We start from the raw sequence: 25,086 nt of genomic DNA on the forward strand, positions 1-25,086 counted from the left end.
TCCCAGTGTGTTTGTAGGCAGACCAAGCTGGTGGCAATAAGCTATTTCAGGAGGTAGCAGGAATGAAAAGAGTCTCTTTGAAGAGGAAAGTGGAAATAACTTTTGGAGTGTGGTCCTTAGTGTCCTAAGGAATCTTGTAAGGAGAAACTATTAAGTAATAGGAGGATTTTGTCACTTTTAAGTGGATTCAAATTAAGCTCTTGAAGTATTAAATCAGTCCAAAAATCATTTCAGAGGAATCTGCCTTTGTCTTGGCCTGTTGCTTGTGTGTCCCTCAGCTTTTCACCAGCCACAAAGGGCAAGAGTAGTGTCCAGCCCATGCGGTTTTTGCAGGGAATCCAAACTCCAAATACATATAATAATTATTCCAGACACCTCGTCTGATATTTTGTTCCTATATCTGTAATCCTGTATCTGCATGGACAGAAATTGTATTTTTTTCCATAAATACATACAGCTACATCTCATCCAGTGCAGGAAACTCTCCTGCTGGGCAGCAGGAGGTCATCTACTTTGCCTTTCTCAGCAGAATGCCACAGTTCTTCTTGGATTCCCAAGACATGTCCAATTTTTGCAAGATAACTTTTGGCTTATTGGCCTAAGCTTCATGATGCTGCCCTGGTGAGTGGCCATCACATGTGCTGTGTGCAGTGTCTGTATGACACTTGGCACTATCCTCACTTGAGGCTGCTCCTCCAGAGTGTGGGTTCTACCAGACTTTCTGCTTGGAAACATTTTACACCGATTTGAGTGAGCCAGGTCTTCATGTACCTGGAAATATTTTTGGTGTTTATCTTGGTTTACCCCCCCTGCTACTTCACTTATCTGCCATTTGTCTGGCTGCGTCTTGTGGTGTATCTCTTACACTTCAGAATCTACTGGCTTTTCTCTCTGGGTTCAGTAGTGCAGGATAATATTGCAGTGTACAGAAACTCATAGTCAAAAATGTCCATGTAGCTGTGTCGTTAACACAGTTTTTTACAGGCAGCCTGAAACAATAAATACCCAAATGCTGCTGTTCATGAGCGTGCTGGGGAAGCACAAACAAGAGACAAAGTCCCTTTGTGGGGACACAAAGCCTTTCTGCTGAGTTTCCTCATCCCTGTCATCAGAGCCCTCATCGTCTGCCTCTTGTGCTCCCGTTCTCTCCAGGAACAGCAGGAAAAACGACCAGTTTGTGCTGTATTGGTTTGGAAGGTGGAAAGTGCTCCCTCCTATTTATGAGCCTGTCCTGCCATTCTTACCCTTTGGGACAAGCCCTGGTACAGTCAGAAGGAACAGTGGTTTCCCACAGCCTGAAGGTTTAATTAGTGATCAAGGGGCTTGGTCTTTACCCTGGTGCTGGCTCGAGCACTGGAGTGAACGCAGGAAGGATCCAGCTCTCTTCCCCAGGGCCCCTGTGCAGCCATAGTGCCTACGTCATGCTCTGAGCTCCAAATTTGAGAGCTTAAAGACAAAGCCTGCATTTCTCTTCTACTTAAATATTCATGTTCTGTTCTGCAGTATATTTCATAGGTAATTTGGGCTGATAGGTGTTATTTTTAGCCTCCCAGTGTCAGTGGTTCAAGATGACTGGTACTGCCCTCCCTTTCATAACCAGCCCTTCTTTCCCTTTCTCCTCTGCTAGGCTCCGCTGCTAGGCCTGCCCTCAGTAGGATGTGCAGGATTCCCCCACATTACCCGAAGTTTTGGGTTCTTCTGCTGCCCAAAATCCAGGGCTCAGCAATACATTTTTCTCTCTGCAGGTGATAGTGGACACCCCAACCAGCCCAGTGACCAGCGGCCTTCCACTCTTCTTTGTCATCACTGTCACAGCCATCAAACAGGTACAGGTGTCAGTGTGGGGAGGAGAAGACGCTCTTTGAGACAGGTAGAGAAACATGTATTTAAATGTACTCAGAGGCTGGTACGTGTGCTGGTAGGTTTGCTGCACCCCTCTTAGAAGGTGAGGCAGGCAGTGGTGCTTTTCACCAGGCTGCATTTTGAGTGTGGGTGTTGTTGTCTCCTGTTCTGGCAGTGTAAAGCAGCCCTGTGCTGTTGAAAGCAGACTGTGAGGGTCAGTAGAACTTTCTGCTGTAGATCTGGTGTTACCTGAATGTTTTTCTTCTTAGAAACTCTCTCTGAGTCCTTGCAGAGACATGCTCCAAACACAGCCCATGCTCTGCTCCCAAGTTGGTAGGTGGAAAGGACAGGTTCTGTTCAGCCACTCAGCTAGTCTTGAAAACATGCAGTCCTCATCTTCTTGCAGTGTTAAAAGACCTTTTGCCTCCTGTCACAGGCACACATGCCATTTAAAATTTCTTGATTGAATAATAAAGACATTTCTTCTATGGGGGCTGAAAAGGGAGATTTAGAATTAAATCTGTCTGGTTCAATCTCAATGTTTTATTCTTCCAGTAAAGACTGAAGAGGAAGAGTCTTCATCCTGCGTTACCATAGGAAAGAGTTCCAGGCTGCTGAGTGTATTATGCATATTATCAGTGTGTTCTTACCAAAGCTGAGAATAATAGAAATGTGTTACAGTAGTTTAACTGCTCATTGCATGCCCCACATATAGATTTTTTTTGTTATTTTAATCTGTTCTGAATCTGTCAAATATGCATATGAAGTTTTTAAAATAAATTGATTCAGTCTGAGCCACTCTGGTTGATGTTTTGTCAGGCATGAAGGAGATCTGAGGACGATTGCCTTATTCATTGTTTTAATGTGTCCCTCTGATCCTCACTCCTCCTTTTTCATTAGTTTACTCACTCTGTTACAACTTTGTGTTGCCTGTGTCTGTGCCTTAGGGGTACGAAGACTGGTTGAGGCACAGAGCTGACAATGAAGTGAACAAAAGCAATGTCTTTGTTGTCGAAAATGCAAAGCAAGTGCGGAAAGAGAGTGAAAAAATCAAGGTAACTGTTAACTGAGAACTTGCATGTGGCTCTCACTGAGGTTGGTGGGAACAGCCTCAGAGCTGTGTGCTGAGGGGCAGGGCAGAGGGCTGTACTGGGTTAGAGCTGCCCCAGCGTGCTCACTTTGAGATGAGATGCTCCCAGAGCTGTTCCCAGTTAAGGAGTGAAGCTGCCTTTGATTGCTTTTGAAAAGCTGTCTCACAAAGGCTGTACTGGGGCTGACAAGTGACAGATCTGTCAGCATTTTGCACTTCTTCAGGACAGGCAGTCCTCTTCTATTTCCACCTCTCCCAAGGACACTAGGAAAGTACACTTAGCTTTGGTGTTCATTTATTGCACTGCACTTCAGGCAGGTACAGTCTCTTGATCCATCAAGACTTAGCAGGGAAATGAATACTAACAATGCCATGTGAGTGCTCTGAGTCAGTGTGGGCTGGATTGCCCCTTCAGACTGTGGAGTGGTGTTCAGGGATCTGTGCACCTCTTGGACCCCAGTTTACCTTTTAGCCAAGGTGATTTCTTTCAGACTTTGAGAGAAGCTAAATCATAACCATCTAATAACTACTGAGAGGACTTTCCATGCAAATATTTCCTTTCTCCTAGGTTGGAGACATAGTAGAAGTGAAAGCAGATGAGACCTTCCCCTGTGACTTGATATTTTTGGCCTCCAGCAGCATTGATGGGACCTGTTATGTCACTACAGCGAGCCTTGATGGCGAGTCCAATTTCAAGGTGAGGGGGCTGGGTGGGGCAACATGTAGGTGCTGGTGCTTGGGTACCTAAGGTGGCACTGCTCACAGGGTAGGGGCTGTGCTTAGCTGGAGGGTGCTGCCATGGGGCCCACCCCTGTGGCTGCATGGCTCTTGAACAGCTCCTGCCTCCTGTCTGCTTCCAGTGCGTCACCAGTGAAGCCCTGGGGGATTGTTTGTGCTCTGTTTTGTCTCCAAGGGCCATTTCTGCTGGCTCTGCCCCAAATTAGATTGCCATTTATTGATACAGCTTTGCTGCCCATCCCAGGCAGCCTGTTAGTGCTTCCCTGCTCCAGCCACATTATGAGCTGTGGTGCGTCAGGGGAGCAGTGCCTGCAGCTCTCTAGCTCCTTTCCAGACCTGCCAACACTCCTGTTACTCAACCAAGTATTTCTAGTGAGATGAGGGACTTCTTTGAGGCAGCATGTCTAGATTCATTTGAGGAATTTTTCACAAGCATGAGAAAAGCATTGCTTCTGGGATTTTTTTTCTCCCTTTCCCTGAAGCAAGCAGTGAAACTTAATACTAGTCTTGCTCAGGATGAATATCTTCAGTTTCTTTCTTTTCTTTCTTTCTTTGCTCCCTCTCCCACTCCCTCTCCCCCTTTCCTCTCTCCTTCTCTGAAATAAGGAAAGAAGCAACCACAAAGAACATCAAGAGACATGAACATTTGGTTGCACTTGAGTTTGATAAATATTTATGCAGATACCAGCAGCTACAGTAGTAGTACTGGAAGATACTTTAAAATTACATGATTCATTCCAGCATACTCTGAAGTCAGTGGGAATACCACTGTGGATCTGATATGTTTGTCTGGGATTTGTGGCTCTTCTCTGTAGGTGGCTGTTAATTGGTGCCGGATAACCTGTGTGGGAGCTGGTGGCACTAGTGAGGAGGAGTTGGAGCCTCAAAGTGGCTTGAGACTAAAAATAGCCAACCATGTTGAAAGGCTATTGCTTATTTTTGTCAGGTGCATTACATGCATCAGCTTACATTACTTTTGCAGAGTCTTGGCTCTTACTAACTTGTGAGTGTGGAGATGAGATGCTGAGTTTCTATATCAAGCTCTGTGGTGTTTTTTTCTTGGTTTGTGGATTCTTGTAGGTGACTGGGAACTGTCTCTTGTTTCAAGAGGAGATGAAGATGAGTTTGAAGGGAAAGAGGGAATAGAAAAGCCAGCTCTGTTTGGGGAAATATATCTAACATTAGGAACCAGGGTTTGCTGCAAAAGAAGGGTGAGGCAAGCATGCTTGGGTAATCACCAAACCTCATATGCAGGGCTGTCTGCTGCCTTCCTGGTGGGGCTTTTTCTGGTAATTAGGGCATGTCAGGTTGAGGTGTGGGAGAGGTGCCTGATTAAGTGAAACTGGAATAGAACTGTAAAAGAGATTTTTGTCGGGGCTCTGTCTTTGAAGCACAGATCTTTGGCCGTACGTTAACTAAAAGAACGTGTGTTTCCTAAATACACTGAAGGATGTAAAGATCATGGAATTGATTGGGAGGCAGCTCTGAAGTATCACTCAGTAATTGCACAGTGTCTCTGCTGATGAGAGCCCTGCAAAATCCTACGCATGGGCTGGGCTTGGTTCTGGGCACTGCAGGAACAGTTTTGACTTGTGCTTGACAAAAGCTGTGATCTATACCAGAGGTCCACGTGTGCATGAGCATTTTCAGCTGGAAAAGCCAGGCAGGTTAGCAGAACAGCAGGAAGGTGGAGATTCCTAATGCCATGATGACGGGGTGTGTAGCGTGGCAGTGCCTCTCAGGATGTGCGGGGAAGGAGATGTGCACGTCAGGAGCAGAGGAAGCGCTTTAATGAATTTGTTTATGAAGATGGATTAAAGCAGCCTGCTGTGCAGCCTGCCATGACTTGGAGCTCTGAGTAGCTTCTATAAATAGAGCCTGAAAGGCAGCGAGCAGATCCTTTGTGGGCTTTTCAGTTAATTATGAGAGATGAACCTTTGCAGCAGCAGCTGCTAAAAATAGCTTGGAGCCTGCCAGTGCTCCGCCTGATCCCTGGAGCTGGTATCTAGTTACTGTCAGGAGCCAGGGCAGGTGGTCCCCAAGAGCCACTTCTTTACAGGGCCACCTGCAACCTCCCCTCCACCCCAGCTAGGGCAGGTCCCCAGGGAAAAACCAAGGATGCTCCACTTCTGCTGGAAGGCTTACTGAGAGACACCCAGCAGCTGCTTGCTACTGTGGTTTCTCTTAAGCATTAGTGACTTCATTATTTCGCTGAGAGATGCTTCAGCTGCCTTGTGGGAGCATGGCGAGGGCTTGGGAGAGCTGCTGGTACTGACAGGCTTGTGCACAGTGGCATTTTAAGTGATGAGGTATAAACATTGGGGATGGGATTGTTGCTGGGGCTTGTGGTGACACTGCCTGTCTCCTGTACCCAGACTCACTATGCAGTGCGGGACACCACTGTGCTCTGCACTGATGAAGCTATCGACACCCTCATGGCCACAATCGAGTGTGAACAGCCACAGCCTGACCTCTACAAGTGAGTTTGTCCCTCCTGCATCCTCCCCTGCCTGTCCTGCCCTGCAGCTGCCTGGTGTCATCCCCCTTCAGACACCTCAGCGCCATCACTTGAGGGATCTGCAGTTCAGCAAAGCCAAGGCCATCTTTCCAAAAGGCCATCAGAAATCAAAAGGTGTCTCAAGGCAGTGATAAGCTAGTGGGTTTCCTCTGTATGAGGATGGCAAAGTCTTCAAAGCTCAGTGTCTTTACAAAAAAGTCTCCCTTGTGCAACACTTTTCGTGGTGTAATGAGTTAGTTTTTGTCTGCTCAGCAGTAGTAATGGTCCATGCATCTATTTTTAGGCCACTCTACCTTCCCAGTAAAATGCATTGGGCTGAATCACTTCCAGGAGTAAGTGGTCTGTGTGGTTAAATCGCTTGAGGGAGGTTTTCTGGGGTGTGTTGCAGTCTGTAATGGGGATGTGCTGGGATGTGTAAGCACACAGGCACCCCTGAGTCTGAGGAGTGTGTAGCTTCCTCCGAGCACAGCCACCCCTCTGAAACATTAAACTCTCCAATTCACTTGTTTCTGTATTTGCTTCCTTTTCCTGTCAATGACTTTTCTTTCCTATCTTTGTGGTATCTGTAATGTGTTTGTAACAGAAATTTCTCATCTTTTTATCACAGATTTGTTGGAAGAATTATCATCTACAGAAGTAACCAAGAGCCTGTAGCCAGGTTGGTCTTGCAGCTGTCTGTTGGCCCTCCTCAGAGGGGTTGGGCACATACAGAGAATTTCAAGCATCGTGTCCTGCCATGATTTGGGATTTTTTTTTTTTTCTTAACCATTCGAAAGATTTCATGCTAAAAGGAAGTCTCCCTTTTGCCATCCTGGGATTTTTTTTTTTTTGAGCCTCTTTTGGGGAAGCAGTGCAGGACCACCTGGTAATACCCTATCCTGCTAATGAGGTATAAATTTACCAGGAAATGACAAAATATTGTCATTCGAAGGTAAGCAAAAACTCAAACATCAATCAGAGTGTTTAATGGAAAAAAATGAGCAAATAATATTTATAAGCCATCCAAAACAGTTGGCTCTTACCAAAGCACATTGGATGGGTTTTGTGCTCTGGTGGGTCTATTTCATACACTGGAAGCAACAGAAGGTCACTGGGGGTTTCAAAGAGAAATAATAACACAGATGGGGCTGTCAGCTTTGATGGTGCCATTGATTGACTGGGCTGGAATGGACAGGCTTCTGATGATTTTAACAGTGCATTTTTATTTAAGTACTGGAACATACTAGATCTGAACATTTTGCAGTTATTCCTCAAAAGCCTTACTGAAAATTCCCCAATAAGAGTGGAACTTTGTGCATCGGGGTAGTATCTGTAAAATGGAATGGAAATGTAGTTAGATAAAGAGAAAAATGAAATCAAGCAAGGCCTCAATTTAACATACAAATCATGTAATCAGATGTAAGGAACCTTTGTTTATCTTTATATCCTATTTCTGATTCTAATTTGTAATGTAGTTTGAATGTTCTTTGAATGATGCAATGTTATAATTTCTGTTGTTTAGGTCTTTGGGTCCTGAAAACCTGTTGTTGAAAGGTGCTACCCTCAAAAATACCAAGAAGATTTATGGTGAGGTTTTTTTTTGTTTGTTTGTTTGTTTAAGTAGTTCTGGTAAGTAATGGCAAGTGTCATTACTGAATATGGAGAGGGAACATACTTCTCTACAGCCTGTCTGCCTGGGCTGTACAGCTGCAGTTTTCATGCAAAGCTGGTTGCAAAGTGGCCAGAATGAAGTGAGGAGGCACTGGTTCTGTCTGCAGGGCAGCCCAGTTTTGTTAATACACCAGAGCAAGCTTTTCTCTTTCCCTGAGACACGATGAGCAAGGAGTTGTCCTCAGATCCTGTGGTGGGAGCACAGTCTTAGACCCTGGTTGTGGAGGGTGATTGCTGTGATGGGAGACTGATGCTTTTCCTGACTGTGATCCATGGGCTCCTGCTTGTGCTCTGAGATGCAGCACTGACACTGCTTAGCAGCCTCAGAAGTTTCTGGAGGTGAACAGTCCTTGAGTAATGCCTCTTCCTTCAGCTGGGATTGGAGTTCGATGTAAACACCGATGCCCCTGATGGCCAAGTGCCAGCTGGGTCCCTCTGAGGCTGCCAGTCCCTTATGAGCCCTGTTTTCATACCCTGCAGGAGTTGCAGTCTACACTGGAATGGAAACAAAAATGGCTCTGAACTACCAAGGGAAATCTCAGAAACGGTCTGCAGTAGAAAAGTGAGTATTTATGTTAAGAAAAAAAAATAATTGGTGAAACCTGTAGGGTTTGGGTTCATTTTTAATGGATGACTTGCACAGAAATAATCCCCTAATCCGCTGGCTTTTGTTTCAGATGCTCTCTGATTGCATAGAAAAATCTGAGTGTTTGACAAAGCATATCTTGTAAGAAGAAGCATAATTTAGTAGGTTTTTTAAATTTAAAAACAAAATTAAGAAATGGTAAAATATATGAACCTGACCCTGAATATCAGCAGTGTCAAAAGCATTTTTTCTATAATTCCCTCCTTAAAAGTAAGGAAGTCTTGTTCCTGCCTATTTTACATGTTTTTCTCTATAAAAATAGCTGCAAGAATTTAAAAGAGAAACCTGTTTTTCAGATCTATCAACGCTTTCTTGATAGTGTATTTGTGCATCTTACTGGGCAAGGCCACTGTATGCACGACTCTGAAATATGTCTGGCAGAGTAATCCATTTAACGATGAGCCTTGGTACAATGAAAAAACTAAAAAAGAGAGAGAGACGTTCAAGGTAAGTGGATTTGTATTTCAGCACCTCCTCCAGCTTTACTTATTCTGGCTGTTTTGTTTAATCTGATAGTGCCCGCTGCCAGCGCTGGGAGTTCTGTTTGCTCACAGAAAGTGCTGTTGTTTCTTTCAGTCTCTCCTGCTGTTTGTGTTTCTTTTGTACTCTCATGCTTGTGCACAGTGACATTTGTGTGGAGCAGGGCAAAGCATAAGTAAATTCTATATAATATAGAAACACAGCTGATTTAACCTGGATCCTTATCTGAACTTGAGCTATCTTTCAGCTTTGAATAGGTAAACTTAAATTGAGGCTATGTCAACCAATCTCTTAAATTTGCCAAGACATGGGCAGTCAAGCCTGAGAGGGTTGAGTTGTAAGTGTGTAGAGATCTTCATTTGATGGGTTACTGAGGAGGACTTACAGGGTTGTCACTGCACCACTTGTGCCCTTGCCACAGCTTGACTAGTCTCAGGCCATCTGCTCCTTTTTGCTGGCTACTTGGGGTCAGGATGAGCCTGTAGCGGTATATTCTTGAGGAATATGCTTATGAAGCATTATTTTGGTCACTATGAAGCAGTGAGATGTACTTGTTTACTTGGTAGATCTGCAGAAGACAGTGGGATTTTCTGTGCCAAAGGAAGATGGGATTTAGCTGTGTATCTCAGCTGTATTCATTTTCATGTTGTTTTTTCCTATTTAACATTTTCTGAGAAGCTGTCTGGAATCCCTGAGGTGTTGCTGTAAACTACCCCTGTGCCCTGACATCCACAGGCTGCATCTTCTCTCTCCTTTGCAGGTCTTGCGGATGTTCACAGACTTCCTGTCCTTTATGGTCCTCTTCAATTTTATTATCCCTGTCTCCATGTACGTTACAGTAGAGATGCAGAAGTTCTTGGGCTCCTTCTTCATCTCCTGGGACAAGGAGATGTATGATGAAGAAATACAGGAGGGGGCATTGGTGAACACCTCGGACCTGAATGAAGAGCTCGGGCAGGTAAGAACATGCTGTGTTTGCATCTGTCAGGATGGAAATGTGGATAAAAGTGTCCTCCCTGCAAGGAGCCCTTGTTGTGGCACTCCCTCACAGTCCCCTCAGGCCAGGCTTCACCCACTTTGGTGGCACTTTCCATTGAAAGTGATTCCACTTGCTCTGGGAAGCAGATAAGGTTATAAATAGTGCATGAAAGAGCAGGAATTGGGTCATGTCAATTGTTTCCATATTGGGGAATATCAGGCACAGCACTCTGTGTGTCAGAGTGCTTTGCTTTCACTGCTTCAATTAAAAATTAAAAATCCTCTGTGTCTTTGAGGATTGATGGAAATGTCTGCCCAGTCATCTCCCTGGGCATGCAGAGCACGTGCAGCTGTGCTGCTGCTGCCTCTCTGGGGCACCTAGACAGCTCAGGCTTCCCTTTCTGATCTGCACCTTGAGAGATGAGTGTGGGGCATGTGTAGTGCCTCCTGCTTTTGATTTTGCTTTAAAAACATTAATAAAAAATATAGCAATTAGCTTATTGAAATACAGCTCCAAGATGAAAATTCCCCAAAGGAGGCAGCAGACCTGCAGCAGCAGTTCTGTAAGCACTAGGGCTGTAGCAAGGAACCCAAGAAAGTGAATGAGGGGAAACTGAAGAGCCTGGAGACATTCAGAAGCTGCCTCCTGCCACCTTTGCTTGCAACAGGATAAAAACAAAGCAGCAAAATAGCAGAACTACACAGTGATGCGGTGAGGCACCTGCATCTATTTAGCAGAATGAGGTTAGGATAGCCAAGTACCCTCCAGCACTGGCACAGGTGCACTAAAATGCTCCAGGCTCTGTTTCTGGGGGTCCCTTCCCCAGCCCTTGTGGCAGCTGGCTGGTGCTTGCAGGTGGAGTACGTGTTCACAGACAAAACCGGGACGCTGACAGAGAACAGCATGGAATTCATTGAGTGCTGCATAGATGGACACAAGTACAAGGACTGCATTTCAGAGGTGGATGGCTTCTCCCAGACTGATGGGCACCTCAAGTACTATGGCAAAGCTGAAAAGGTAAGAAATGTGCGTGCTAATGGCCATGGGGGTTTTGTGGCCAGCTCCTGGCCAGGTGTGGCATTTAGCTGGTGACACCCTCCCTCCTGCTCTCCTGTCCAGAGCCGTGAGGAGCTGTTCCTGAGAGCCCTCTGCTTGTGCCACACGGTTCAGATCAAGGAGGCAGACCAGGTGGATGGGCTGATGGCACACCCAGAACGCAAATATACCTATATCTCCTCTTCCCCAGATGAAATTGCTTTGGTGAAAGGTGCAGAAAAGTAAGAATGTGAAGATGTTGGCTTTTTAATTCCCTCTCTCTGGTGGGAAAGAGGGAGGTGGGGATAATCTGAAGGTGATGGATCCCTTTTCATGGTCTCTCTGGGCAGCATGTTGTGATGCCATTGCTGAACCTGACCTGCAGTCCCGTGAGCCTGTGGGTTTAAATGAGCTCTCTGTTAAAGGAATGCTCTGTAAAGGATCTTCCCTGAGCAGCTCCCTGGGAGGCCATGGTTTGCATTCACTGAGAGCAACCCCAAGGTGCTTCCGTGCCCAGGCGTGGCAGAGGTTGCTTTGCTGGAGCCCACATGGCTTTGTGCTTTAATCCCCTAGAAACAGAGACCAGTTACCATGGCACATTGCAGTGAAATTCTTTCATTGTCATGCAGTGGCAATAGAGTGGTTACTTTCGTCAACCCCACATTTCAGTCCTGCCAGAGATGCTTGAGGGCAGGCTGAGTGGGGCTTTGAGCAACCTGGCCTAGTGAAAGGTGTCACTGCCCATGGCAGGGGTTTGGGACCAGGTGGTCTTTCCAGCCCAGACCATTCAGTGATTCTATGCTCTTGCCAGCCTCTAGGTTTTAGATGGAGGCTGTTGCAGCTGTGTATACTTGCTCATGGCTTGTAAAGCTGCCAGAGACCCAATGGACCACGTCCAGAGGCTCTCTGTGTCTGTGTGTTCCAGGGGATGAGAACAGTGCCAGGATATCATAGCAGGCTCTCTGTGGAGCAAACAAACATCCGGCCATGCTCTTTAGCTTGGGCTCACGGAGTTCTGCTCTGCAGTGCAGAAGGTGAAACGAGAACATTGTTATGTATAATATGTGCCAATGGGTGTTTTCAATGTTGTTCTGTCCTTTTGTTTATTGACAGGTATGGTTTCACTTTTCTAGGACTTGAAAACAATTTCATGAAAATTCAAAACCAAAAGAATGAGACTGAGATGTAAGTGCTGCTGGGGAACAGGGCTGCTCTTCTGCTCCACTCCCACCCAGCTTAACTGAGTTTGGTCAACCTGGCAAGGTCAAAACTGTTCCTTGAGGGCTGTCAGACCGTGCTGACTCGCCCCAAAACTCCTGTCCCATTTACAAAGCACAGCACATCAAGGTGTAAGCAAAAAGGCTCTCTTGCAAAAATCCATGGGTGGTTTACTGATGTCTAAATTCAGGTCCCTCAAGAGCCTGCAGTCCTTTGTATGTATCCTTCATCTGTACCAGCTTGTGCAGATGCCTCCTGGGATTCACAAGGTGACTGCTGACCTTATGGGCCACAGCAGGACACTCTGAGGCTGAATTCGTGATGCAGCTCCATTCCCTGTAATCTTTCTTCCCCTCCCAAGCTGAAAATAGTTAGACTTTACCCTGTGCCCACCAGCCTGGTGGACATCTGTGAGTCACTGACCTAATCCCAGCACTCCCTGAAAACTTGCCTTCACAAGCAAGTTTCACTTCTTACTTCTCTTGTGAAGAAACTCCTTATTTAAATGGAAGACTCAGTGTTACTGCTTGTGGCACGTGGTGCCCCGTTCCCTGCTGAGCCCCTGCCCAGCTTGGGGCTTTGGTGCACTGCTGGGTACCCACCCCCTCAGTCCCATGCTCAGTGCACCGCAGGACTACTGGAATTCGGGGTTTTTTCTTCCATTTTCTTGTGCAGTAGCTGTAAAATTCATTCCCAGGTGGCTGATGCCACTTCTGGGGTGTATTGATTTCTGCAGCTCATTGTTAGTGATTTTCTGTCTCAAATGTTTTTTTTCTATTTTTCCTCTACTGAGTCAAAGCTTTTTTCTCTTTTTCTAAAGGTACCAACTTCTCCATGTGCTGAATTTTGACCCTGTCCGGCGCCGTATGAGTGTCATTGTGAGAACCACCACAGGTACAGGCAAAGTGCTTTTGTGGCCTCTCATACCTGTGTGCACAGCTATAAAACGCATCCTCCTTACTCCTGTCACTCAGAGAAGCTGAGCTGTTAAGTTTTCTAGGCTGGTCTGACTAAGTTCTGTACTGGGTCTGGTTGCCGTAGAGTTAATTTTCATTGTTTGGGAACAACAGCAGATCAGGGGATGAGAACAGTGACCCATGGAGAGCTCCCTGCCTGCCTTCTTCCAGGCTGGAACAAGTACAGGGAAGACATGTGAGAATGTCCCCTGGGTGGGATTGAGTTTCGTGAGAATAACAGACAAAAATTCAGAGGTCACCATCCTTCTCAAGTGTCAGTCCTGTAAGGTTTGGACTGCTGGTTTTGCCCTCCCTGGAAAGGTTGCCAAGGCTTACAGATACAATGTCCAGCCTGTTTCAGGAAACCTGCTGAGAGAGGCAGGTAGGGACACCCAAAGTCTCAGCCAGGTCAGCCAGAGGTTTCTCCCAGGCTAGTAAAAGGCCATTTTTGGTAGGCAGTTGGGTTTCTAGCAGTTCCATCTTCAGTCCTCCCAGATTTCCTCCCTCTTGTTTGCTATTGATGTTGTTAAGTCTTTCTGCAGCTTGTGAGTACTATAAACCATTTATAATATGCTTTTAGGAAAGTTGCTTCTCTTCTGTAAAGGAGCAGACTCCTCTATTTTTCCAAGGGTGCAGCAAGAAGAAATCCAACAAACAAAAGTCCACGTGGACCGCAATGCTATGGTGAGCACACGGATGGAATTTGGCTGGCTCCTGGGGTCAGGAAAGCCTTATTCCAAAGATAGGGATGTGACCTTGCTTTGGAGGAAAGTGTTGAAAATGTGAGTGTCACTTCACATTGTTTTGATGTCAGGCTTCTTTCCTTCTCTGTTTGGTTGGCTTCCACCTTTATTGGATATACTTACATGGTCTCCATCACAGTTGTGTCCAAGCATCTGCCAGTCAAGTTAAAAATAGAAGTAACATCAGCGGCCTGGTCTCAGTCGTGGTAGCATCCAGTCCCTGCTCTCCCTGCTGGCTGCATGTTCTCAGCCCTGGTCCTTCTCTTAGTTTCTTTCTGCATATAATAAGCAGAACCTCAATTACTCTGGTGGGAAGTAATTACTGTATAAACACAGAAAATTGCTCTTTTGACACAAGCCAGCAAATTATTCTTTGCCCTCAGGGTCAGTGCTGCCAGAAGCACTGATGGTAGACAAAAGCACCAACCCTAAAGTGAGGAGCTGTAAAAAAATCTGGGTTTAGGGCATTTGTGCACTTTATTTTCTTTTCCTTCTGCTGCCAGGATGGCTACCGAACACTGTGTGTGGCCTTCAAAGAACTAACTGAAAAGGAGTATGACAAAATTGACAAACAGCTCAATGAAGCCAAGATGGCTTTGCAGGACAGGGAGGAGAAGATGGCCAAGGTTTTTGACGACACAGAAGCAGACATGCACCTGATTGGGGCTACTGCTGTGGAAGACAGGTAAAGAGATGACTCCATCACCAGTCCTGTGGTGCCTGTGGTTTCTCTGTAGGGTGGCCTTGGGGCCCAGACTCACTGTGGTGGAACTGAACAGTCAGGCAGATGCTGGCAGTGTCCAGGGCAATTAATTACACCATGCAACAACCCATTTCACATTGTTCTAGTTGCTTAAATTGGCTGGTGTAGTAGGAATTGGGATTTATTAATGAAATACAGAAATACTTGCACTTCTACAGAGTGAATTAAGCACACAGTATTAATTTGCACATCAAAACAAGTTCAATTCCACATTCAGTTATAGTAACTGGAATTGTAAATTAAACTCTTACTGTGAGGCCTAAGAGTCAAGGGTATAAAGCAGTGATTTCTCTTTTTGCCTGCAAATAAAAATTTTATATTACTGAGTTGTAATCCTTATTCCTGTGGCAGTGGCCTCCCCAGCATGGGCAAAGTCAATTAACTTCTCTTGAGCTGGTGTTTTCCACCTGCAGAATCAAAACCAGATTATGTGGATGAGGTGTGGGCCAACCTGCAGAGTGATGCTTTGCTTCTGCTTGCAGGCTGCAGGAGCAGCTGGCAGAGACCATCGAGGCCCTGCACGCAGCTGGCATGAAGGTCTGGGTGCTGACAGGAGACAAGATGGAAACTGCCAAGTCCACCTGCTACGCCTGCAGGCTCTTCCAGACCAGCACTGAGCTGCTGGAGCTGACAGCCAGGACGGTGGGCGAGGGTGAAAGGAAGGAGGATCGGCTCCATGAGCTGCTGCTGGAGTACCACAAAAAGCTGATTCCGGATGTTCCCAAACACCGGGGAGGCCTGAAGAGGTGAGTGAGCCAGAGGACCCAGCTGCGCGAGTTTCAGATGAAAATTTGGTATTGAAGTAGGGCCATGCTGTGGCCCTGGGGACTGGTTACTTACAGACACTGCGGCTGGTTCCTTTGCTTTGCTCATCATCTCTGGTATTAGTTGGCTTTGAACTTAATTGCACTGTTCCATTAGTGAAGGGCACAAGTCTAAGCTTTTTAAAATTGCTAAGACCCAAAAAATGGACGATGTAGTGGTTGTGGTTTATTTTTTGGGGGTTCGGCACTATGTGCTGGTTTTATGTTTGCTGAATTTTGTTTGCTAATTGGGAGAAAAAGGCAAAATAGGCTTAACTTAAAAGTAAAACACATAGATTTTGTTAACATATACTAAGAGAAAAAAATAAGAAAAAAACCACAAATGAATTTTTAAATTAATTCTTTTTTAATACAAACTGTTTGTCTTTTATAAACAACATTAAGAGGTAAAAATTAGAATTTTAGGTCAGGTTTAGGGCAAATTTGGGAGGAAACCTCCAAATGGGATTCCTCTGGAGGGCAAACCCAAATGGCCCCTCCTCCCCCAGCCGGTCCGGGAAAAGAAGTTCCTCAGAGAAAAGTGGAAAAAACTATTTATTTAACAAACTGCCCGCAAACATGAGAAATCAATAATACGAAACAATAAAACCTCTCACTGCTCCAAAGAGAGATGGCAAAACTGAGAGTCCTTAGCAGAAGTTGGCTTAGCTCCCTTAGTCTCTTCTCAGTCTCAGTCCCTTTGGTGCTGGAAAATGCTGAGGTCCAGGCCTGGTGGGCCACAGGTGCAGCTCCTTGTGCTCCTCTGGGTTTTTCAGTCCAGAGCAGATTTAAACAGTCCCAAGAAAAAGGGAGGAAAAAACCCAAAACAGTCCAGGAAGCTGTTTTGCCTTAGCTAGCTAGACTAACTAAAAGGGAAAAAATCTCTCTGGCCGCTGTCTGGGCATCTGATGAACACACCCTAACCACTAACAAGGACAAAGAAGAGATGCAGAGGAGTGAACAGTTTTTTTAAAACAAACTGTGTTCTTCTTTCCCTGCTCACTCTTAGATCCAGTCTTAAAGGTACAGAACACACAGAACAGACTATTGGGGATACAGGCATCATAGTCACCCTAGGACAGTACTACTTATAAAATAGTCATTTATTCAGGTTTTGAGAGAGAGAAGTTTTTCAGACAGGAAAACAGATTTACCCAAAACCAAGGTTTTTTCACTGAGATGATACAAGCAGCTAGGTTGACTTCTCAGTCTGATTAAATTCCAAACATGTTCCTTGTTGTTCCCCAGAAGCTGGACATTGAGTCAGGAATATGGGCTGATCATCGATGGCTCGACGCTGTCGCTAATACTCAACCCCTCTCAGGACTCTGGCTCTAGCAATTACAAAAGCATATTCCTACAGATCTGCCTGAAGTGCACTGCAGTCCTCTGCTGCCGGATGGCTCCTCTGCAGAAAGCACAGGTATTTACCTCTCCTTGCCTGGAGCACGTCACTGGTGTGACGCACACTGAATTCACCAGCTGGGACTTGACCTGATCCTCCTAATCAAGCAGGACTTCTCCAGGCTGTGTGTAAGCCTTGTCTGAGCTTCAGAGCACGATGAAAGCACACCATTCTTTCAAATCTGAATGCAAACCCTTTGTTTAATATGCTGGCAAGAACCCGTAAACCCAGGCCAATTAGAAATAAACAAAACCTCCCAGTTTGCTTTTTTTTTCCATTCTAAATTTGTCAAGTGGAGTCCGTGACTTCCTCACTCCAGCAGATGATGTCCCAGCCTGATAAGCAATGTGATTCTGCACCCTGAGATGCATGAGAGAACCCACCTTTGGGAAAACAGGGTCTGGCAGAAGGGAAGAGCAGGATGTTGCTGCTGGGGTTTGTTTTGAAATACTGTCCTTCAGCTGTGCACAACTGGATTGGGCTTTTGCTATGGTTGTGACTGCAAAGCAAATAACAAGGGCTTTTATTTACCTGAATTCTCCAGGCGTTATATTGCTGCTGTAAAAGCCTGATTGCTTGTCCTGGGGAGAGCAATGGGAAGGCCTCTGGAGGCTTTTTAACTGAATTTTGGGTTCTGCTGCTGTCCTTTTTTTAAATCTTCTAGATTGTGCGAATGGTGAAGAACACAAAAGGAAGCCCAATAACCTTGTCCATAGGGGATGGTGCAAATGATGTCAGTATGATTTTGGAGGCTCATGTTGGAATAGGTAAGAGTCCCTGAAACACCCATCTAACAGCCCAGACATCTCTGCTCTGGCTGGGGTTCACTACTGAGGTGCAGTTGGTGTTCCTGATTGCACATGGCTAAACCAGTCCCACTGGAAAATGTGGGAAGTCTGCTCTTGCTTTCTTTGGAGGCAGAGTTTAACTCCAGAATAATGCCTGAGATCATAGAATCATAGAATAGTTTGGGTTGGAAGGGGCCTTTTAAGTGTCCAATTCCTGTAATAAGCAGGGAGAGCCTCAGCTTCATCATGTTCCTCAGAGCCCTGTACAACCTGACCTTGAATGTTCCCAGGAATAGGGCATCCACGGCCTCTCTGGGCAACCTGTGCCAATGTTTTACCATCCCCACTGTAAAAGAGAGAGAGAGATGAGATCATCGTGTACTTCTCACCTGTGCTAGTACCAGTCTCTCTATCAGTGATACACTGCAGATCATGTTCAAAAACTCTGTGACCGAAGTAGTGGTGGTAAGGATTGCTTGGGGCTCAGGAAGAAAAGGGGCACAGGCAGCAAAGAGATGGGTGATTAGTGGCAGTGCAGTCAAAGTGTCAGCCTTCAGTGCTAACTGGTGGCAGCAGCTCAGCACAGGGACCCACGTGTGTTTGCTGGGGCACTGTCCACATGACTGAAAGCAGGCTGGAAATTCCTCCTGCCTGCTGATTAGTGTCTGAAATTTGGGAGACTCCTGTAATACCTGTAAGAAGAATAAGTGGAAGAGAAGAGGCATCTTCTTCATTTGGGGCTCCTTCATTTTAGAAATGCTGTGGTACCTTCTAATGAAGGGAATCCAGTGCAGTTCATTTGGATGTGGCTTTTGTGAACAAAACAGCTCTGTGGGGATGGCTCAGGAGGCTGAGTAGCTGCAGGGGAGTAACTGAGCTTCGTCCAGGCCAGCCCACAGGGAACCAATTCCTTATCTTTCATCAGGTTTGCCTGGACACACTTCACCACACTCTTACACAGGAAATCACAGAGCAGCCTAAATATAGCTTAAAAACTCCAGAGGCAGGTCTGAGTGTTGTGGAGCCAAAACCACACAGAAGGTATTCATGTTTGGTCTCCTGGGGCACTCAGGAGGGAATCTCAGCCTTTGTCATGCCTTGAGACACTGAGTGATGTGAGCAAACCCAGCGGGCAGCATTCAGATTCCAGCCCTTTTGGGATTAACCCCTTGCCATGCTTCTGTCTCCAGGGATAAAAGGCAAAGAAGGACGCCAGGCCTCCAGAAACAGCGACTATGCTGTGCCAAAGTTTAAACATTTAAGAAAACTGCTACTAGCACATGGGCATTTATATTATGTGAGAATAGCACACCTTGTACAGTATTTCTTCTATAAGGTAAGGGGCAGTGTGCAGCCAATTTCTTTGTTTATCCTATACCTTTCTTTGGCAATAGACTAAAATAATAAACAGGAAAAAAAAAAAAAGTGGGATATTCTGTAGTTCTGTTTCCCTTCCCTGGGACAGGCTGTGTCTGCCATGTGCCTGTCCACTGAAAACAGTGATTCCTGGGCAATGTGAGCATTCTTCTAGTGTCTCCTGCAGATAATAACTGCTCACTGGATTGGTTTTGTGCTTGATTGAACAAGTGCCCTACCTTGTCTGATGTTGTAATGCCAGACACTAATGTCTGATAACAGGAAAAACTACTTGCATTTAAACTGAAGTCAAGTGTTTCCCTGCTGACCATTTGTCTTTTGTTTTCCTAGAACCTTTGCTTCATTTTACCACAGTTTTTATACCAGTTCTTTTGTGGATTCTCACAGCAGGTAACTTCCAGTAATTTGTCTATAAAGGCAAGATAAAAAGCAAGTGACATAATGAAGCTTCCTAGTAGAGATTTGGCTTTTGGCATCCTGTTCCTTCACCACCTTACTCTAGAGGACAGTAGGAGCTGACCTTGTTGCTCAGCACCATATCTGGAACATAATATTTTGAGACCATAACTGAAAAGACAGCAATCTTTCTTTTCTTTTCCATCCACCAGCCATAAACACAGATTCTTCCTGCAGTAATGAGAAAAGGATTTAGCTGGTTTGTCAGCACCTGATTTTGCTACTTCTGCTTCTCTTTTGAGAACAAATTTTGAAAGGTTTCCTGATATTGTCTCATCTGCTGCATTTCACTGCATTAAAAATGTCACTTAGAAGGAAGAACTGTTCATTCTTTTATGGCATCTTTAAAAAAAGACATACAATGAGTGTTATCAGAGCTTTGCTTAGTCCAAATAAGCATCAGAGAGGCAGATCTATGTGGTGAGTGGGTTCATGTGATTGGAGACAAGAGCTTTGGCTTTTGTGTCAACTTCAGGGGCTTTTCTGTCTATTTGGGCTCAAAAGTAACCGGAAGAATAAATGGTGAGAGATAATTCTCTGCTAGTTTTGGCAGAAACACTTTCTTTTATTTATTTTTTTAAAGAAGCTATAGTTCCTTTAAAACAGTCTAGTCTTTAGAGAGCCACAGGAGGCATCAAATATATTAATAGAAACGGCAGCACAAGAGCAGCAGAAGGAAAGCTGTGATAAGGGCTGTTCACTCATGTTTTTCTGGAGGATAAGCTGGAGATGAGACCAGCCAGTTACAAAACTTCTGTCAGTGGGAGCAGGTTCCTGGGCACACAGCCTCTGGATGCCTTGTTCCCCTTGCATTGCGTGGAACACAGCTCCCATCCAATGAAGCTCTGCTGTGTGACAAAGGGATGGTCTGTAGGTTATGTGGGAGACAGGGGCTGGAAATTTATGATTTCATTTCTTTGTGGAGAGGCCTTTTTCTGCCTGTCTCATTTAACCCTTTATTCCTCTTCTAAGCCACTGTATGATGCTGCTTATCTGACCATGTACAACATCTGCTTCACATCACTGCCTATCCTGGCTTACAGCCTTCTGGAGCAGCACATCAGCATTGACACACTGACCTCAGACCCTCAGCTCTACATGTGAGTAGTCCTGGCCTGGGCAAACCTCTGCACAACTCTGCTAGCCCTGGTTTGAGTTTTCTTGGTGCAGGAGCATAAGCAGGTGTCCCTGTCCTGTGTCAGGACTGGATCACCATGAAGTGCAGAAAAAGCCATTTCTGTCCCTCCTGGCTCAGCTGTTTTGCATTCAAGCTGAGCAGCGTTGTGTTACTGCCTGTTGCTGCTTGTTTATGCTCTCTGACAGTATCTGGTCTAGCAAACTGGCACTGCTGTATCTCTGTGAAAGAGATAAGTGTAGGTGGAATGCATCTATAAGAAAACTTGAGCTATGAGTGTGGCCAGACCATTCATTCCTGTTACCTTTGAGTCAGGTGATGGGAGCCAGGCACATGATGGAGCATGTAATGCAGGAAGGGGAGGTGCAGCTTTCAGGAGGAAAAAAGATCCATTTATTTTCAGAAAAATGAATGTTTCTGAAACTCAGCTGAGGTAGGTGGTTTCTCAGCTTGTCTAAATGGATATGGTCCCCCAGGCTTCCCTTCCACAGCCCAGGTCCACTTATCAGAACCCAGGGAGTTCTGCTTATCAATCCACACACTCAGTTTTCTGCCACATTCCCCAGGGAAAGGACAGCTCTGAGACTGTCTTTCTGTGCTTTGGTTGTTTTCTCCCCTTGGTTGCAGCAGGGAGAGGCTCCAATCTTGCGCAGATACAGAGATGCTTTCCATCTTCCAGCCCTGTCCACATGTGTGTGCTTGGGGCAGCCCTTCAGCGAAGGCTAAGGAAGATGTTTTTTGGAGGAAACCCCTCTCTGTGCATGCCTGTTGCTAATTCCCCAGCCTGGCAGTCAGTTCAGCCCTGTAGAAGAAGCCAGGTCAGGCTGCTGTGGGCAGTGGCCTGTGCCAGCCCTGTTGCTGTGGTGTGATGCTCCTCGGCAGTGGAGGAGCCACGTGTGGCACAGCTGTGCTCGAGCCAAGAGTGATCTCTGTGCAGCGGCAGCAAAGGGAATTATCAGGCACCTAAAATATTGTGTGAAAGTTGTCTTAGATATAGAAAAAGCAGTGAATGTAACCGGAGCTGTAAGGCTGGGAAGGGGCTTGGTTGATTTTGAAGTAAATGCTCAGAGCCATGATTGATTAGAGCTCTGTATTCTTTCACTCTGGCAAAATGCCCCCATCTGTATTTTAAATAGCTTGGTAATTGAATATTGTGCAACAGAGAGCAATAACAGCAGGCCCCTGTGCCTTCCCCTGGTGGGCTCTCTGATCTCTGGAGTCTGTCTGTTGAGGGGAAACAGCCTTAGTTTGAATATTCATGACTACATGTGCTGCTGGATGCAGAGCGCCCGCTGCGCTGCTGCTGGAGGAAGTGCTGAGCTGCTGCAGTGCAGATCCTGGAGCTGGAAAAAGCCTGTTTACCACGAGCACTGCAGGACAGAAATGGGAATGCAAAACAGAGCTTGCAGGGAGGAAGCTGCTTGTATTTTCTCTCCTTGCAATACTCCACACTTCCAGTGCGGTTTAACCTTGCTCTTTTCTCAGACCCAGACTGGGATATGGTAGAACGTGGTCATGGCATTGTCATGTGTAGGTTTCAATAGGGTCTCATTTCAGAAACTGCAGTTATAGGAGCCCAGCACCACAGAGGTTTGCAAAGTGCAGCTTGCTGAAAACAGATGTATTATTATGTCAGGAGTTAAGGAGAATAATGCAAAAAAGATGGGGACTTTAAAGGAATTAATCTGAAAAGATAATGATACAGGGAACTGTTTTTAACTCCCTCCTGCCCTGATAGCCACCCTCCACTCCCCATGCCCTGTATGTGGTCCCTGCAGAGCTTTGCTCGTAGCCCATCCATTTGCTGCTGCTGCCTCCATGCCAGATCTTATCCTGTATTCAGCCAAGAGCCTCCTGCTACAACCCCTGTGATAGAAACACCCACCATGTAATTCAGGTGGTTATTTTCAGCCTGTGCAGAAAAACACCACTTCAGGGAACAGGACTTACAGAGCTTTTCTCAAAAAAGGACTTTGTGCATTCAGTAAGAAGAGAGGAGCACACCGTGGCTTTCATGCATCCCATACAGCTGCTCTTTAGCCTTACCCTGCTTTTAAAATTCAGCAGATAATGTCTGATACCATGGGCAGCTCAGGGGCTGCAGGAGAGGTTCAGGACAGCGTTGTCTCTGTTCACTTTGTGCTTTTTTCATCCAAGTCACCTAGAGGAGAAGGACAGAACAACTCATATGCTGAACTTCTTGTGATTTCTCATGATTAACAGCTGCATATGAGAAGTGTTCTTTATGTCCTGGCAGGTATTTTTGTGGTTTCCCCCCTTGCCTCCTACTGCAAGGGCTTGCTCCAAAGCCCCCTAGTACCCTGCCTGCAAGGAGCTTTGCAGTGAATCCCAAACATGGTGGTGATGGTCTTGTTGCTCCATCTCTTGGCAGGAAGGTGTCGGATAATGCAATGCTGCAGTGGAGGCCATTTCTGTACTGGACCTTTCTGGGCGCCTTCGAAGGACTTGTGTTTTTCTTTGGGGTTTATTTTCTTTTTCAAAGCTCATCGCTGGAAGATAATGGAAAGGTAACGGCACCAAAAGGAAGGAGGATGGGTTTGTTCTGTGTGCTCCTCTGACACGCCTGGCAAGGAATACCTGTGTGCCTAATCTGTGCAGTGTGTCCCCAGTCCTGTCCAACAGTGTAGCCTCACTTACGGTGTGATTGATTCTGCAGCAAATGCTTGAAATAAAACATTTTCCAGATTGCCATGGAAACAGGGCAGAGCTGGTTACACTCACTAGGTGAAATGACTAGTCTCACACATGGCTGTGTTCCAACCCAGTGAGCTTTGCACAGTGCTTGTCCTCTCATCTGCCCAGGGCAGAGGCAGTGTCTGTCCTTCCCACTAGTGACAGCCTGAATTTTGGCATGTGCTTGGCTGGTTGTGAGCAGCTGAATTAGCCCACCTTGATGAGATGGTGCTCGTTAGTGCAGACATGGTGCAGGGCTGCCTGTGTGCTGTGCCTGCTTGGGGGTGTGATTTCAGCCTCCTCTTTCCCTTTGAAGGCTGCTGCTGGCCTTTTGCTCCTATTTTGGAGCCAGCAGAAGTCCCCAGCTGCTGGAGGCAGCAGAATGTTGTCCCTGCTGCCTGCTTGCTCGTGCCTCTGCTGTGGGGACAAGTGCTTGCATTGCTGTGTGAGCAAGGTGTGGGAGCTGCTGGGGTTAACCTGCGCAGAAAAAGGAGCAAAAAAGATGGAGGTTTTTTTTCTTTTTCCTTTTATTATTTTTTCTTCTTTTGCTGGTTAATTGAGTACAGAGCAATGCGTTAGTGCAGGGTGGCTGGTACACATGGTAGCCCAAGCTGTTTCAGGACCCTTTCCCCAAGGGAATGTGCAGCCTGTTTTAGATCTTGGCTGATGGGGAACTTCTTTACACCATTACTTGTGACCCTTGAAAATACCTAAGCTTTTTTTTAGCAGCTAATACTTGGAGAAAAGCTGATGAAATTTATGTATGTATATTCATACGTTGCATTAATATCAGCATTTATGGTCCCAGCTAGATGTAGTCAAGCCCCTGTATTGTCAAATCAGTGCTCTTCTGTATCTACAGCCATTCTGGTCGTATTTGAAAGAAACACAAAGCACTGATCTGTTCTGCTAATGCCTTCAGAGGTCAAGTCTATGTGGCACTACAATAAGATCTGTGATTATGTCCTGTTCTGTAAACACTTACGCCTGTAAGAACTGCTACCAGCAATTGTTCATAATATCCATGTATGTTTGATTGACTCGTTTTTCATTCCTATTGAATTTAATTTTTTTGCATTTTTTGAAAACTTTTACATTTCACTTTCTGTTTTAATGTATGCATTCAGACCTTGACAGCCTTTGGTAAGCATCTCTCCCATTCATTGCCATCATTTGGATTTATATACAGTATCTGCTTTTCTTTGTGTGCATAGTCACTAGTACCCACAAACCAGATGGAGCAGTACCCACTGGTGCACTCTGCAGAGGGGACTGCAAAGCGATGATGATGATGATGAGTGTGGCGCAGAAAGCAGAAACTGAGTAAATTGCCAAGAAACACTGAAATGCAGGTGGTGCAATGACTTGTGTCCTCAGTTGACATTGCTGTTAGTAGGAGGTTGTCCCTGTCACTGTCCCAGCTCTGGTCACCTGTCTGTGTGGCACTGCATGGCTCAGGGTGGCGTAGCGGGCGGCAGGTTGCGCGCATGCCTGGAGCCTGTCCCAACGCCCTTGTCCCCTAACAATGGCTCCCTCCCTCCTTCCCTCCCTCTGCTCCCTGCTTGCTCCCCATCCCTGTCAGCATTTCTGTGCCTCCCCAGAGAAGGTTTGGGACACCTGTGGCAGTGCCATGTGTTTTGCAGGTGTTTGGGAACTGGACTTTTGGGACGATTGTTTTCACCGTGCTGGTGTTCACCGTCACTCTCAAGGTTAGTATCTCCCCTCCTTTCTCAGTCTCTCACTGCAGGCCTTTTCCAAGGCTCCTGGATG

General features: G+C 45.9%; 1 protein-coding gene across 4 annotated transcripts in view; it reads left to right on the forward strand.

The window, feature by feature from the left end:
* LOC310922653 (phospholipid-transporting ATPase IG-like) overlaps positions 1 to 25,086 on the forward strand; it is a 55,876-nt gene that overhangs the window by 20,795 nt on the left and 9,995 nt on the right. For all 4 annotated transcript variants that reach the window (XM_083883358.1, XM_083883361.1, XM_083883359.1 and 1 more), the window contains 23 exons: positions 1,746 to 1,826; positions 2,790 to 2,897; positions 3,501 to 3,629; positions 6,046 to 6,149; positions 6,796 to 6,846; positions 7,690 to 7,754; positions 8,319 to 8,400; positions 8,781 to 8,931; positions 9,725 to 9,922; positions 10,799 to 10,960; positions 11,063 to 11,220; positions 12,092 to 12,163; positions 13,017 to 13,090; positions 13,733 to 13,836; positions 14,399 to 14,580; positions 15,141 to 15,404; positions 16,710 to 16,884; positions 17,531 to 17,633; positions 18,845 to 18,990; positions 19,362 to 19,421; positions 20,460 to 20,587; positions 23,015 to 23,150; positions 24,960 to 25,025. In XM_083883358.1, the coding sequence (XP_083739484.1) occupies positions 1,746 to 1,826; positions 2,790 to 2,897; positions 3,501 to 3,629; positions 6,046 to 6,149; positions 6,796 to 6,846; positions 7,690 to 7,754; positions 8,319 to 8,400; positions 8,781 to 8,931; positions 9,725 to 9,922; positions 10,799 to 10,960; positions 11,063 to 11,220; positions 12,092 to 12,163; positions 13,017 to 13,090; positions 13,733 to 13,836; positions 14,399 to 14,580; positions 15,141 to 15,404; positions 16,710 to 16,884; positions 17,531 to 17,633; positions 18,845 to 18,990; positions 19,362 to 19,421; positions 20,460 to 20,587; positions 23,015 to 23,150; positions 24,960 to 25,025 (2,799 nt within the window). The remainder of the gene's footprint in view (positions 1 to 1,745; positions 1,827 to 2,789; positions 2,898 to 3,500; positions 3,630 to 6,045; positions 6,150 to 6,795; positions 6,847 to 7,689; positions 7,755 to 8,318; positions 8,401 to 8,780; positions 8,932 to 9,724; positions 9,923 to 10,798; positions 10,961 to 11,062; positions 11,221 to 12,091; positions 12,164 to 13,016; positions 13,091 to 13,732; positions 13,837 to 14,398; positions 14,581 to 15,140; positions 15,405 to 16,709; positions 16,885 to 17,530; positions 17,634 to 18,844; positions 18,991 to 19,361; positions 19,422 to 20,459; positions 20,588 to 23,014; positions 23,151 to 24,959; positions 25,026 to 25,086) is intronic.

This window comes from Zosterops lateralis, assembly GCF_965231275.1.
Source record: "Zosterops lateralis genome assembly, chromosome: Z".
Classification (NCBI taxonomy): Eukaryota; Metazoa; Chordata; class Aves; order Passeriformes; family Zosteropidae; genus Zosterops; species Zosterops lateralis.